The following is a 16,032-nucleotide window of genomic DNA, read 5'->3' on the forward strand; positions in this document are numbered from 1 at the left end:
GCTGGTAGGTGTGTGAGACCAAAGGCAGAGAGGACCCGCCTAAGCTGTGCCTGGACTCTTGATCCACAGAAACTGTGTGATAAATAATACATGTGTGTTGTTTTAAGCTGCTAAATTCATAGTAATTTATTATACAACATAGACAAATACAGAACTCTTAACATATAAAAGTAAAAAAAAAAAAAAAAGGAATATTGAATGATTGGCCATTTGGGATATTTATTGGTGAAGATCAGACATCCAAGATCAGTCCTCAATGCTCATTTCCATGATTCTCAGCGTTGGTCCTTCCACGTCCTGACTGTCTTTGACTCTGCACAGCTGAACAGCAGGCACGAGCGCCGTGCTGAGGCAGCACAGCTCCGTGGAGGCCTCCGCCCTCTCCGTGTCACTGTCGCCCTCAATGACGCTCACGGAGGTCTCCTGGCCCAGCAAACGGTCTGACACGCTTCCATTTTTCCCATCCCAAACTGAGGTGTCAAGGTTTGTTTCCTCATTCACCTGTTGAACGATAACCTCTTCTGAACACTTTGATTTATGGATGGGGAGGAAAAAGTCATTTGAAGAGACTATCTCATTCTCTTCCTTTGGTATAGTCAATAACATATTCAAAGCTTTTTGGTATTCCTGACGTTCCTGTTGAATGATTAAATCTTGTTCACTTTTATTTTCATTTTGTTCTAAATTCTCAGCCTTTTCAACATCACATAAATGCAATGTATCCACGCTGTCTAGCTTTACTGAGTTTTCCTTGGACATGCAGCCTAAGTCCACCTTTAAGACATGTAGCAGCTGGCGCATTTTTTCCTGGAATTAAAAAAATACAAGAGTAATTATATTAATTAGGCGACTCAAGGCTGCTGCAGCGCTGCTCACCTCCGTGGGGTTAATACTGCTTCCTCCTCATTCTGCCTGTATCTCCCCTCTCCCCACATACACAGAAAGGGCAAGAGAAAAAAAGTGTCTGCTTTTAATGCATTCTTTGAGAGAAAGGTAAACTTGCAAATTCTTTCTATATTAGGACTTTTCTTATAAAGTTAAGACAAACCTCCTCCAAATGGTGTTTATTTTGTTTTATATGTCTCTCAAACAGTCGTTCCAGAAACCTACAAATGATAAATAAAAATGTTAATGGTCTCAAAATCAGAAAACCAACTAAATACAGAGAGTCATGCCATAACTAAAGTACTGAAGGCTGGAAAGTCTGTTTTAGATGACCCTTTTTCTTTCCAAAGATACACGCTATAATCCTGTCTGTTCTATCAGGCTCTCCAGTGTGGAAGCTAGTATGACTTCTACTATGTTTAAGTTAACAGATGCCAATGTCTCTTCTGAGAGACTGCACGCTGCTTACATTTCTGTGAAATAAACTGTTTGACATGAGGTTGTAACACCCCCCCCAACTAAAGAGCTCTGTATCCTTTTTCTCTCACAAACACCAAAAGCCTTCCCTCCTCCCTTTCTCTGTCACATACACTCATCCTCCAAAAGCAAACTCTAAAGAAAATTCTCTTATAAAGCGTTACTTTACAATGTTTCCTAAATTATACTTGAAAAGATATTCCACTCAGGGCAAACTGACATAGTAAGTTAAAGTTACCACTTACTGTGGACTTCCCTGGTGGCTCAGATGGTAAAGCGTCTGTCTACAATGCGGGAGACCCGGGTTCGGTCCGTTTGTGCTGGACACGTGATAATCATTATATCTCTAATCACGACCAACAGATGTGTACTCAGCCGCCTCAGTCGTGTCCGACTCTCTGTGACCCCGTGGACTGTAGCCCACCAGGCTCCTCTGTCCATGGCATTCTCCAGGCCAGAAGACTGGAGTGGGCTGCCATGCCCTCCTCCAGGGGATCTTTTCAACTCAGGGATCAGACCCAGGTCTCCTGCAGTGCAGGTGGATTCTTTACCATCTGAGCCACCAGGGATCCCCTGGAAGAGTATGAATTAAATGTTCTTTATAATTTATATCAGTTATAAGAATACGGTCCCCTAAGAAAGCAATATAATTTTCATTTCCTAATATGTGAAAATAAATAAAATTAACACCAAAGAGTTTTTAATGTACAGTTCAATGATCACAATACAATTAAAAAAATCTAACCTGTTTGAAAATAAACCTAGTTTCAAAATTTCATCTGTTACATCTTCAATGAAACTCAGATACAACAGTTCTTCTTCACTGTGAAGGCAAAGTGATATACAGCATAAAAGTTACTGCTTATTAAAAAAAATTACTGCTTATTTATGCTGAAAATTAGAGGATGCATAACTACCTATACTGAAATATCTGTACTATTACAAACACACTTCCATCTCACATTATCAAGAGGAACATTATAAAACAAATATATGTTTACTTTCTCAAATTATGCAAGGATATTTAGTAAAGATGAGAAAGTATTCCCTGATAGAGTAATATTTCATAGATGTCTGCAACGCTGATCAGGCAATAAAAAAGCAGCAGGGATTAAGTAAAACAAAGCAACCAGGCAAAGGGGCAAGAGGGCGACTTAGGGGTGACCCTGTGGGGGCTGGCCATGTTCCTGACAAGCATTTTAAATGTCCTCAGGCTCCTGGCCAGGTCGGGCCACAGAGGCGTGAGTCCCTCTGTGAGGCAGAAGGGAAAGAGGAAGGTCATCCAGAGAAGGCAGGAACCTCAATGACAAAATCCTCTCCTGCTCCGAGGAGAGCATCTGGTTTCAAGGTGGAGAAATTTATTGAGCAGAAAAAAACATTTTTTTTTCTTGACAAGTCTGTAGATAAGGAAAAATATTTGAGTAGAAAAAATCTGTGTACATACATATAGTGGTAATTTTTAATTACTTGGGTACATTTCTCTGTTATACTCTTATGAGTTATATATTTTAGTAGCTATTACACAAAAAGTAGGGTACTATTACAAGTTTGATCTTAATTAGCTAAAAATCAGTGAATTGACAGAAAATGTAAATAGCAAGTAGCCCACCAGGATCCTCTGTCCATGGGATTCTCCAGGCAGGAATCCTGGAGTGGGTTGCCATTTCCTTTTCTAGGGGATCTTCCCATCCCAGGGATGGAACCCACGTCCCTGCATTGGCAGCTGGGTTCTTTACCGCTGAGCCCCCAGGGATGCCTAAAATCACTTCAGTTACAGAATAAGTCAACGTTAAGGGGAAGAGTTAACTAGCACACCAAGCAGAAGAGTACTGCATAAAAATTATGCTTTGAAACCAATTCACAGGCAGCAAACTTGAGAACAAATGAAACGCTATAAAAATAGATTGCTTTCCCTGAAAAAAATGCAGTCCCAACTAAAACAACTTTCAAGCTCAGAAGTATATTATCTGTAAAAAAAAAAAACTGGTGAGGTTAAAAAAAGCCCAAGAACGGTATCCTGAGCTACCAAAAGGCTGCACTTCTCTAAATCTCATCTTATTATTACTTATAAAAATTATGGGTACTGATTATAAAAAATTAGCAAGTATTATTAATCTAGGGGCCAATTTTCATTAGACATAAAAATGAAGTGATTAATAATTATTTCAGATATTTCAGGATAATACTATCAATAATATTAACAAGAATCATTAATAATTCTCTCAAATTTGCTGCTAAGTCGCTTCAGTCATGTCTGACTCTGTGCGACCCCATAGACGGCAGCCCACCAGGCTCCCCCGTCCCTGGGATTCTCCAGGCAAGAATACTGGAGTGGGTTGCCATTTCCTTCTCCAATGCATGAAAGTGAAAAGTGAAAGTGAAGTCACTCAGTCGTGTCCAACCAACCCTTCGTGACCCCATGGACTGCAGCCTACCAGGCTCCTCCGTCCATGGGATTTTCCAGGCAAGAGTACTGGAGTGGGGTGCCATCACCTTCTCCGTCTCTAAAATTTAGTGTGTACTATATGCAATGGCACCCCACTCCAGTACTCTTGCCTGGAAAATCCCATGGACGCAGGAGCCTGGTAGGCTGCAGTCCATAGGGTCGCTAGGAGTTGGACATGACAGAGCGACTTCACTTTCACTTTTCACTTTCATGCACTGGAGAAGGAAATGGCAAGCCACTCCAGTGTTCTTGCCTGGAGAATCCCAGGGACGGGGAGCCTGGTGGGCTGCCGTTTATAGGGTTGCACAGAGTCGGACACGACTGAAGTGACTTAGCATAGCATAGCATATGACCAAACCCCAAAGCTGGTTGTAAAGAAAAATTCATGTTCAATCTTGACTTATTTAATAAAAATTTGTGAGCCTTAATTCTTCATTTCCACTAAGCAAAATGAGGCAGTCAAAGAGCTCTTACTCAGAATATATTTTTCTCCCTGAAGGAGGCTGCAGTGAATATTGACATACTGCCCTGGAAAAAGAAAATTAGAATATCTGAACAAAGCAATGATTGGCATACAGTAATACATTAGTAATAAACAGGTTTCAGAATTTCAAAGCACTTGTCACATTCATTATCTAATCTTTAGGATAACCCTGTCAAGTATATTGGGAAGATATTACTGTTCTAAACAAATCACCAAAGGGCAGAAAGGCTAAGTAACCTGCTAAGGTCATGTGTTAGTAAGTAGCAAAGACAGATTTTTTAAACTAGTCTTCTAATTACAAATTCGTAATCCTTTTAAAAATTGTACTACGAAACTTATCATGTAAAAAGGATAATCAATTTGAATAAGGGTAAAATATAAATGATGTTGGAAACATATTTTCCTATGGAAAAAAACTGTAAGCTGGCCATTATAAATTCCGTGTGTTATTCAGTTATATCATCATTAGTTAATTCCAAGCTTTCTATTCACAGGTATATTCAATTATAATATTTTACTTCTTTTAAAGAAAGCTAAGAGCCAAAGAATTGATGCTTTTGAACTGTGGTGTTGGAGAAGACTCTTGAGAGTCCCTTGGACTGCAAGATCCAACCAGTCTATCCTAAAGGAGATCAGTCCTGGGTGTTCATTGGAAGGACTGATGCTAAAGCTGAAACTTCAATACTTCAGCCACCTGATGCAAAGAACTGACTCACTGGGAAAGACCCTGATGCTGGGAAAGACTGAGGCGGGAGGAGAAGGGGACGACAGAGGATGAAATGGCTGGATGGCATCACTGACTCAATGGATGTGAGTCTGAGTAAATTCCAGGAGTTGGTAATGGATAGGGAGGCCTGGTATGCTGCAGTCCATGGGGTTGCAAAGAGTCGAACACGACTGAGTGACTAAACTGACTGACTAGGAAAGATGACTATCGCTTTCTTGAAGTCATTCTTTATATTCACTGCAGACTGGGCTCAACTGATGAGAGCTAAAGCATCAGGAATTTCTAGACAGAGCAGTTAGCAATAACCCCTTTCCTCTCCCCCCAAATCTCCACAAAGCCTTGACAGGTGAGCTCTCCCCAAGGAAAGGCCTAAGGAAAGACCCGGGCCCGAGGGATTGCATGTGCTTGCTTCCAGTTTGGTATAGGATGTCTTTGATTCTTTTTTTCTTAAACCATTTACTTTTTATTTATTTATTATCTTCCTAGTTTCTGGCTTGTCTCTAGTTGCCTAGAGTGAGGGCTACCCCAGCTGCAGTGTGCAGGCCTCTTGCAGCAGTGGCCTCTCCTGCTGCGGAGTGTGGGTCTGGGCCTGTGGGCCTCAGGAGCTGTGGCTCCCGGCTCCAGAGCACAGGCTCAATGGTTGTTCCACACGGGCCTAGCTGCTCCCTGGCAGTGGGGTCCTCCCGGACCAGGGGTGGAACCCGTGTCTCCTGCACCGGCAGGCACATTCTTTACCAATGCTCCACGAGGGAAGGAGACCTCCTCTAGGAGGTCATTCTTGATCTGTGAGTCCTTTTTTCCCTTCTACCACCTTCATCTCATATCCAAACTCTGACACTGGAAATGCATTTGACAGTTAAAGCTATCAGAGGCATTTTTTAGGCTCTATACGACCAACCACCTATCATTTTTATTTACAGGCAGTGTTTCGTAATTGTTAAACACGATGAATCATTTGAAAAAACAGTGCCTCCTCTACAAAGCATATGATGAGTGTTCAGATCACACATGACAAGTCCTCGAGTGGTAAGGTCCTCCAGCCCTATCTACGCCGTGTGAACTGGCGAGCACCAGCGCTGCAGGATGTGTCTTGGGGAAAATTCTTTCCTGGATGAACAGTGACGGGAAAGAGTTAAGCCAGGGTCCCTCTGCCTTTAGTGAGGAATTAGCAGAATGAATCCATCTGCACTTTTCTAGTGACTACCTACTTTGTAGTGTTTCCTTAGTAAACTGAATGCGTGATACCAAACTAGACTGGAGTGCATGTAGATGAACCAGGACTCACGCTGCTCTACGTCTGCTGCACGGGAAAGTGGTTAGATACAAACAGGTGGAATACCTTGACGAGGAACACTGGAGGGCACCGTCTCTAACCTTGCCCCACGGTAACCCACGCCCTGGTGAAGGTGAAGGGGTTGCTCTTCCTTTGGTACCATATGACACACAACCAGATGCCTGGAGACACAACGAGAAGAGTAAGTCTTTATTTTGCTTCACACATATACGATGAAAGAAGAGCTAAAGCAAAACATCAAATTTCCAAAAATATTTGATGAAAGAGAGTAGAGATATCCAGCAGAAAAAAGTGACTGATGCCTTTAGGACAAAGGATATTTTAGAATTCATTTTTCATACAATCAAGACTTTTTTCTTAAATTTATTTAAAGATAAGTCAATTTCTTATACTTTAATGAGGAATATTTTAAATGGTATTAAGTACCATACATATATATAAAGAGAAAATGAAATGCAAGTTTTAAGTTAACTTGAGAGTAAATATCCTGTTATTCAGAAACTCAAAACAGCCATCTGTTTCCAATGTTATCGAACGTGTAAAAGCGGTGGCAGCTCTGGCACTCTGAACAACACTAACAAACTTCTACTTTTACAGAACCCTGACTGGGGACCACGTACTGTGCCGAGCATATAATGATCAGATTTAACCTTGATAATGCTAATTTATGTGGAGTGCTTGACAGTGTTAAAAGTGCTTTTGAATGTTGGTCTGTCTACTGCAGCTGATACTCAAGTAGATGCTGGTGGTACTGACTATAGAGTAAGGGACATGCCATTTTCTTACAGGGTTACAGATACACCTTCGGAGTACAAGGTCATAAAAATGGCCTTCTGCTTAGTCTACTTAGTCACCTGTGGAGGTAGCCCTCTTCCTGCATCTCAAGCTAGCACAGCCGTCACTCACTGAGCCCAGGTCAGACTAGGTGTTTTACCTCCAACACCTGTTCCTTCCAATGATCCTGAGCATTAAAAGCACAATTTTCTAGATGTGGTAACTCAGCTCTCAGAGGAACTGATCTGTCCTTGGGCCTTAAGTGGCAGAACCCGATGTCACACAGCTATTAATGGCCGAGATGCAAACCCACAATCCTCTACCCACTTTCAGAAGGAAGGAGAAAAGCTGAGTGTGCTTATATTTTATTCTTCTATCCCTGAGTCTGTTTGTGATTTTAATAGACAAAGCATTTTCACAAACAACTTGAAAATTAGGATATTGTTGAAAATTTCAACAATAACTTGAAAATTGTATGATTAGCAAGTGCATGATTAATAAAAAGTTTATCTCAAAGTCAGACTTAAAGCTGTAACAGTTTAAAAGAAATGATTGCTAAATATTCAAAATACAAACACTAAAAAAGATTTTTACGATCTAGTAAAAAGAGCAAGCACAGGAGAATAATATCCATCTATTTTTATATATTATCAGTGGCAACTCTTAAAAAAAAAAAGAAAATAGGCATAGAAACTAAACTTCTGTACAATTTTTTCTGGCTCCTTTAGTGATTTGAGTCTCCATCTTTGAAAAGAATTTAAGGTATTAAAAAAAAGAATTTAAGATATTTTATTCATCCATCCATCCATTCAGCCAGCCAACCATCTAGAAAACACATTAACAACAAATGACTTAGCAGATTGGGCAGGATCCATCTGGCCACTCATGGAGAGCTATAACCATTTGTAAATAGGCAATACTTCTGTATACTGGTTATATCACATGCAAAAAATGTCACCAAGAGATTATTCTTCACAGTTCAAAAAGCTACACATATTCAATTAAGGCAGCTATAATCCTAACGTGTAACACAAAGAGGTCTCATTTTTATTACCTGCGTTACGTTCATTTCTGAATCTGTGACGTTCTTGATCTCAACTGTCTCAAAATCAGATTTAAAGCTGTAATATTTTAAAAGAAATTATTGTTAAACCTTCAAGACACAAACACTGTGAAAACAAGCTTTACTATCTAGGGGAAAAAAAAAACTTGAGAGATTTCTAATGATACAACTGGGAAATAGATATGGTTTGGATCACATATACTTCTTGTTCCTTTTTCAAATAGCAGCTAGATTTCAGTTGGATAGAATGGGGCTAGGGAAATGGGAACTATTATGTTGAAAGAGCTGTCAAAAACATAATCAGAAAAGTATGTTATTGGGTTGGCCAAGAAGTTCGTTCAGGTTTTTCTGTAAGACGGTATGGAAAACTTGAATGAACCTTTTGGCCAACCCAATATATTAGCTACCCAATATAGTAGGTTGGTACAAAAGTAATTTCAGTTTTTGCATTGTTGAGATTTGCCATTTGATACTGGAATGCATTCTTAAATAAATGTGGCTATGTTACACATCCTTTTAGTGTGCACACCTTGCTTTATGTTTTTTTGCCTATGACTTTTACTTGCTATTTATTTTATACGTACTCTACGGAAATGATGTTGGACAAAAAAGCAAATTTGAGTGATTTTCTTATTCGAGTTCAAAATGGGTTGTAAAGCAGTGGAGATAGCTCACAACATCAACAACGCACTTGGCCCAGGAACTGCTAACGCCTGTAAAGTGCAGTGGTGGCTCAGGAAGTTCTGCAAAGGAGACCGAGCCTTGAGGATGAGGAGCGTAGTGGCGGCCATCGGAAGTTAACAATGACCAACTGGGAGCCATCATCGAATGTGACCCTCTTACAACTACTTGAGAAGTTGCCGAAGAACTCAATGTTGACCATTCTATGGCTGTTCAGCATTTGAAGCAAATTAGAAAGATGAAAAAGCTTGATAAGTGGGTGCCTCATGAACTGACTGCAAATCAAAAACATCATTTTGACACGTCGTCTTCTCTTATTCTACACAACAGCAGTGAGCCATTTCTCAATCGGACTGTGACGTACGATGAAAAGTCGATTTTATATAACAACCAGCGATGACCAGCTCAGTGGTTGAACAGAGAAGAAGCTCCAAAGCATTTCCCAAAGCCAAATTTGCACCAAAAAAACATCATGGTCACCGTTTGGTGGTCTGCTGCTGGTCTGATCCACTACAGCTTTCTGAGTCCCGGCGAAAACATTTCATCCAAGAAGTATGCTCAGCAAATCAAAGAGCTGCACGAAGACCGCAGCACCTGCAGTCCACGACAGCGCCCAACTGCACGCTGCGTAGCCCATGCTTCAACAGTTGAACAGATCAGGCCACAAAGTTCTGCCTCGGTTGCCATCTTCACCTGACCTCTCGCCAACTACCACTTCTTTAAGCAACCCGACGACTTTTCGCAAGGAAAAATCTTCCACAGCCAGCCCGAGGCAGAAAATGTGTTCCAAGAGGTCACTGAATCCTGAGGCATGGATTTTTAGGCTATAGGAATAAACAAACTAATTTTCATTGGCAAAAACGTGTTGACTGTAATGGTTTCTATTTTGATCAATAAAGATGTGTGTGAGCCGAGTTATAATGATTAAAATTCAAGGTCTGAAACCTCAATTACTTTGGCAGCAACCTAACATTTGCTTTCATCATCTCCTCTTCACTTGAAGATCCTACCATTAGGTTTAATTTCTTAATTCTTTAAATGTATACAGACTGATGTTGTTATACTTCTTATATTTAACCAGAGAAAAAGATACTAGTCACAAACTGTTTTTTACTTTTAAAAATAATTAAAACCTAGTACCAAATAAGTATTCATTTATATAACACTAGGAAAAACAATTACAAATCTGCTGACACTCAATACTTAACAAGATTTGCTTCTTTCTTTAATCATTTGGCAACCTTTAATGAATATTCATTGTGTGCCAGGTACTACTGTATATGAAAATATTACTGAGGCAAATTATATTTAATTTCCAGAAATTATCCCAATTGTCTACATTACACCTGAGGACTTGTTGCTGAGTACCGGCAGGCAAGGGAGCACAGGGGTAGTTAGACAACTGCTTTTTCTCCCTGCACATAGTCCACTGTTTTGCCATTTCTAACATAAATCAATGAACATATTTATACAAATGCTGTTTGATAACGTATTTTAAGGATTTTCTGGAAGTATATTTAAAACCACACAAAAGTTCTAGTACCACGTCTGAAACAATAAATTAAAATATATAACATTCATGTTTATAAAGAGCTTGACAAGTTTAATAGCTATTTCTCTTTTTTAACAATTACTCTGATAGTTCTAATAATGATTCATGCAGAAGGAGAAGTTACATTAGTCTCACTGCAATCAAAGGACACCAGCAGACGTGGAGCCTGGCACAGCAGGCACACGGTGAAACGCAAGGGACAGCACCTAATTTCTACCGCATCTTAAAGCATCTACTGTAAGTTAGTGTGATACCTGCTTAATTCAGTCTGAGTTTCAGCTTCTATCCGCCGATTTGTAAAATTCTTTTTTCTTTTGGCAGGTGTATAATATCGATACTGTGACAGGAAAGATTTGGCTTCTGTTTTTAAAGTGCGTGGGGTGAATGGCAAATGTCTGTTAGAAAAGTGTTCAGAATGTTTGTCCAAAAGGTCCCCACTGGGTGCTTTTGAAATAACTAACTGAAACTTCTGGGAACCGGGGAATGTGCCCCTGGGCCCTCTGCCGTAGGAGGTTCCAGAGGATGGTTTCTTGGACCCAGAGGCAGTGTAATCCATGCTGGACATGGAGCAGCTGGAGTTCTTCTCAGTACAATTCGTGAGGACGTTCTGAGACTTAGGTAGACTTAGTCTCTCAGAAGAAATTACTGGTGACTGTGTAAAAGATGGAAATTCATTCACTTCTTCGATTAATAAACTGTTTTCATCCTGTGGTTCTCCTGAAGGCTAAGAACATTTGGTTTAACAGTGATCAATCATATTTGCAAATTCAGATAATTGGGGATCTCCTGATTACACATTAAAAAATGTAGAGCCTTAGGGCTACCTCCTGCAAATATAACATCTATGTTCCTGGAAACTCGTATATGAAGTTATACTCATTTTTTAATTATTTATATATAAAAATATCATTCTAAACCTAAGTGATAGCAATCATTTTTCTTTCTGAAACCAAAAGTGATTAATAACACATACCAATATTTGTGCTCTTGAACTGGTGTCCTGAGGTGGTTGTTCAGTTACTAAGTTGTGTCCGACTCTTTGTGACCCCATGGACTGCAGCACGCCTGGCTCCCGTCCTTCACTTAAACTCATGTCCATTGGGTTGATCCAACTGTCTCAGCCTCTGCTGCCCTCTCCTCAGTTTTATCTGAGTTTCTAAATCAACTCTGAGCACTGGCCCTCTCAACCGCAGCATCTGCCCCTCCCTGCCTTGTCGTCATGGTCAGCTTCAGTGCCAGCAGTTCCACTGTGACTTAAAAGCTTTGAAGGAATGAAAAGGTACTTCTCACGATGTATGGAGCTCTAGTTCAAGTGATTGATATTTTAAACACAATTAAGAAAGATTTATGCCAGAAAAAGTTCATATGTGTTTCTTTCTCAACTTCCCATGAGGGGGGAAAGCTTTGAAAGGGGAGGCATTTGACCTGCTTTATTTCTTTCTGGTTTAACAAAAAATTTTTTAACTGAAGTAGAGTTGACTCACAATGTTGTGTTAATTTCTGACGTACAGCAAGTGGCTCGGCTATACACACACATTTTTTAATATTCTTTTCCATGACAGTTTATCACAGGATAGTGAGTATACTTCCCTCCCACGATACAGCAGACCCTTTTGTTTATTCATTCCGCATGGAACAGTTCCCATCTGCTCACCCCAAAGTCCAAGTTCATCCCCCCAACCCGCCCTCCACCTGGGGACCACCTGTCTGCGCTCTGTCTGTGAGTCTCGTTTCTGTTTCGTGGATGGGTTCATTTGTGCCATATTTTAGATCCCACGTGTGAGTGATATCATGTGGGGTTTAAATCCTAAAAGAGGATGCTGTCAAAGTGCTGCGCTCAACATGCCAGCACATTTGGACAACTCAGCAGTGGCCACTGGACTGGAAAAGGTCAGTTTTCATTCCAATCCCAAACAAAGGCAATGCCAAAGAACATTCAGACTACCACACAATTGCTCTCATCTCACACGCTACCAAAGTAATTCAAAATTACTCCAAGCCAGGCTTTAACAGTATGCGAATCGAGAACTTCCAGATGTTCAAGCTGGACTCAGAAAAGGCAGAGGAACCAGAGATCAAATTGCCAACATCTGTTGGATCATCAAAAAAGCAAGGGAGTTCCAGAAAAACATCTACTTCTGCTTTACTGATTACGTCAAAGCCTTTGTGTGGATCACAGCAGACTGTGGGAAATTCTTAAAGAGATGGGAATACCAGACCACCTGACCTGCCTCCTGAGAAATCTGTATGCAGGTCAAGAAGCAACAGTTAGAACTGGACATGGAACAACAGACTGGTTCCAAAAAGGGAAAGGAGTACATCAAGGCTGATGTACTGTATATTGTCACCCTGCTTATTTAACCTACATGCAGAGTACATCATGAGAAATGCCAGGCTGGGCTGGATGAAGCACAAGGTGGAATCATGACTGCCAGGAGAAATATCAATAACCTCAGATACTCAGATGACACCAACCTTATGGCAGAAAAGCGAAGAAGAATTAAAGAGCCTCTTGATGAAAGTGAAAGAGGAGAGTGAAGAAGTTCGCTTAAAAACTCAACAACTAAGATCATGACATCTGGTCCCATCACTTCATGGCAAATAGACAGGAAAACAATGGAAACAGTGAGCGACTTTCTTTTCTTGGGCTCCAAAATCACTGCAGATGGTGACTACAGCCATGAAATTAAAAAACGCCTGTTCCTTGGAAGAAAAGCTATGACCAACCTAGACAGCATATTAAAAAGCAGAGACATTACTTTGCCAACAAAGGTCTGTCTAGTCAAGGCTGTGGTTTTTCCAGTAGTTATGTATGGATGTGAGAGTTGGATTATAAAGAAAGCTAAGAGCATAAGAATTGATGCTTTTGAACGGTGGTGTTGGAGAAGATTCTTGAGAGTCCCTTGGACTGCAAGGAGATCCAACCAGTCCATCCTAAAGGAGATCAGTCCTGGGTGTTCATTGGAAGGACTGATGCTGAAGCTGAAACTCCAGTACTTTGACCACCTGATGCAAAGAACTGACTCATTGGAAAAGACCCTGATGCTGGGAAAGATTGAAGGTGGGAGAAGGGGACGACAGAGGATGAGATGGCTGGATGGCATCACCGATTCGATGGACATGAGTTCGAGCGAGCTCTGGGAGTTGGTGACGGACAGGGAAGCCTGGCGTGCTACAGTCCATGGGGTTGCAAAGAGTTGGACATGACTGAGTGACTGAGTGACTGAACTGAACTGATGGTATTTGTCTTTCTCTTTCTGACTTACTTCTCACTGCATCTTTGTTGCTGCAAATGGCATTATTTCATTTTTCAAGGCTCAGTCATATTATGTTGTATATATGTATGCTTTAACTTTGGAAGAACTAGTTCTACTGTGGATTCATAAGGCTTAAGAGTATTGGTAATATTTTATTCTTTTACAGACAAGATGCCCAAGAAATCTTGTCAATAATTCCAGACTTTATGGACACCTGTGTACCCTTAACAGAACACTGAGACACTTCATTAAATGGTACAGGGGAAGTTACATGCAAGTTAAACTGAGGTGAAAAAGGCTAGGATTTAGCCAGTTGTATCTGTCCTACAAGCTCATGAGGAGGAAAATAAGAGGAAGATACGGTGAATGAGGAGGAGCTGAGTGCTTTCAATGCACAAAAGACACTGTTACTGCCCGTGAGCAGAAGTACGAGGAGTAGTAACTTCCATCACTTCACTACTAGGCATGGAGTAAATACCCTGTGCAAGGTTCTGTTCCAGTTCATGTACACACACAGCTCATTTAATCACTGCATCAACTTCTGGGTGATGGCACAATCATTCCTCTGCTTCACAGATGAAGAAACCAAGGTGCAGGGTCTCACAGCTTTGAACTCATCCCACTGTGTCATGCTATTTTACAGACTCGTTTGCAAATTATTCATTTTTTATACCTCCAGGGACCTTAAACGGATTTCCACTCCTTTCGTAGTAGTGAACAAGTCAGCTAACTCAAGTACTGATCTGCCTCGTAAGGAAACTGCAGATAACTGGATATTGTGATTACACCTAAAATAGGGCAAATCTACCTATTCCCTTTCCAAGTGCTTTCTAACTCTGTCCAAACATAAGGCAAAATGACTCAAAGCAACTAAGTATTCTGGCATTAAACTGTGAGTTACTAGGGTACTACTTAGTTAATGACTTCAACATGTTAGTTGTAAAAAGTGTTACCAAACTAGGTTCACACTGCAGCTTACATATCAGAGGAGTCTGAATCCCTGGAAAGCAATTTCTAGTTCGATCTGAAAAGTCTTCTAGGGCTATTAAATAATAATCACAGGAATTATTATGTACTTGGGGAACAGTACAAACTGAGATCATAGCAGGCAGAGATGCATAAAGCATCAGACAGCCTGTAAGAAAATTCTTATCAGTAATGGCTATTTAATAAACAAAATGAAACACTGAAGTCTTTAAAGACAGGAATATACTCTCATGTGCCTGAAATGGGCTGGGAAAATTGCTCTTGAATCAGCTGAAGGCATGAAACTTTTCTGTATCTGTATATCTTATAATCTCTACCATGTATCCTAGCTTGTCTTTTCTTGGAAACCAGTAGAACACAGTGTAAAATCAACTATATCCATCTGCTTTTTTTCAGATTATATAATTTTTAGCTGTGAATATCAGAAAGCTTGGATACAATTTTCACAGAAAATGTGTAACACACTGGTAAATTCACCGAAATTAAAATAGCAAATCACTGTAAAGTTCTAAAATCAGAAAAGGGCTCATCAATTATATGTCAATGGGAAAAAATTCTGGTGATAATCTGACCACTGTCACTTTCTAGTTTAGTGCAATTTGTTATAAACTGTTTCTGTGATTTAAGAATTTATACAAAGTGATAATTATTGAAAGTTTACAGAAACACGTTTTTATGTCAATTTTATAATCACAGAACAACTGAGTATTAAATCAATTTTTTTCAGGGATAATGTCAGAAAAAACAGTATACAGACATTTGCCAACTGTCAGGTTTTAAAACAGTTAAGGAACCAATTCAAGTGTGGAACAGGATGGGTGCAATTTAAAAATTTGATTACACTTGTTTTGCAAAAAGCTTCAAATTGTATTTTATAAGACAAACCAACAGCTCATTTTTGTTGTTTTACAGTGCTTTTAAAGTACATTTATTTAAGAACATAATCACATTCATATATTCAACTAATCTTAAGAGCACACAGTACGTGCTACACCAGTGGTGTGAGTGAATGTGAACATCTGTGTGTGGAGCACAGGGTGCAGACTTAAGTATCTGAGGTGACAGCATTTGAGTCAATATGTGCGAGAAAAAAAGTTACCCATATTAAGAGTGTGGGAAATTAAAGAAAAGGTTTTTGATTACTTGATCTCATGTATATAAATAGCTAGTATGTCCACAGGCTAAAGTTACCACTTTCTTTTTAATTGTAGCAAACTTTTCAGTAAATGCAGATTATAACCACAGGCATCTATTACCCATAAAACCCATCTAATTATCAAAATATTATGCCTCAGATGATAATTTTAATTTAAATGCACCTAAATATTTATCAAAATCACTGCAGATTGTGATTGCAGCCATGAAATTAAAAGACGCTTGCTCCTTGGAAGGAAAGTTATGACCA

General features: G+C 39.9%; 1 protein-coding gene across 6 annotated transcripts in view; it reads right to left on the bottom strand.

The window, feature by feature from the left end:
• Positions 1–202: 202 nt before the first annotated feature.
• The window catches only part of SPATA7 (spermatogenesis associated 7), a 35,780-nt gene continuing 19,950 nt past the window's right edge, over positions 203–16,032 (bottom strand). For 3 of the 6 annotated variants that reach the window (XM_070378411.1, XM_070378408.1, XM_070378413.1), the window contains 7 exons: positions 10,638–11,107; positions 8,142–8,208; positions 6,359–6,474; positions 4,283–4,336; positions 2,108–2,185; positions 1,049–1,106; positions 203–807 (listed from right to left, as the gene is read on the bottom strand). In XM_070378411.1, coding sequence (XP_070234512.1) covers positions 247–807; positions 1,049–1,106; positions 2,108–2,185; positions 4,283–4,336; positions 6,359–6,474; positions 8,142–8,208; positions 10,638–11,107 — 1,404 coding nt within the window. In that variant the 3' untranslated portion in view covers positions 203–246. The remainder of the gene's footprint in view (positions 808–1,048; positions 1,107–2,107; positions 2,186–4,282; positions 4,337–6,358; positions 6,475–8,141; positions 8,209–10,637; positions 11,108–16,032) is intronic. The other 3 variants (XM_070378410.1, XM_070378409.1, XM_070378412.1) reach the window with 3 other exon arrangements.

This window comes from Bos mutus, chromosome 10, assembly GCF_027580195.1.
Source record: "Bos mutus isolate GX-2022 chromosome 10, NWIPB_WYAK_1.1, whole genome shotgun sequence".
In the NCBI taxonomy this organism is placed as follows: Eukaryota; Metazoa; Chordata; class Mammalia; order Artiodactyla; family Bovidae; genus Bos; species Bos mutus.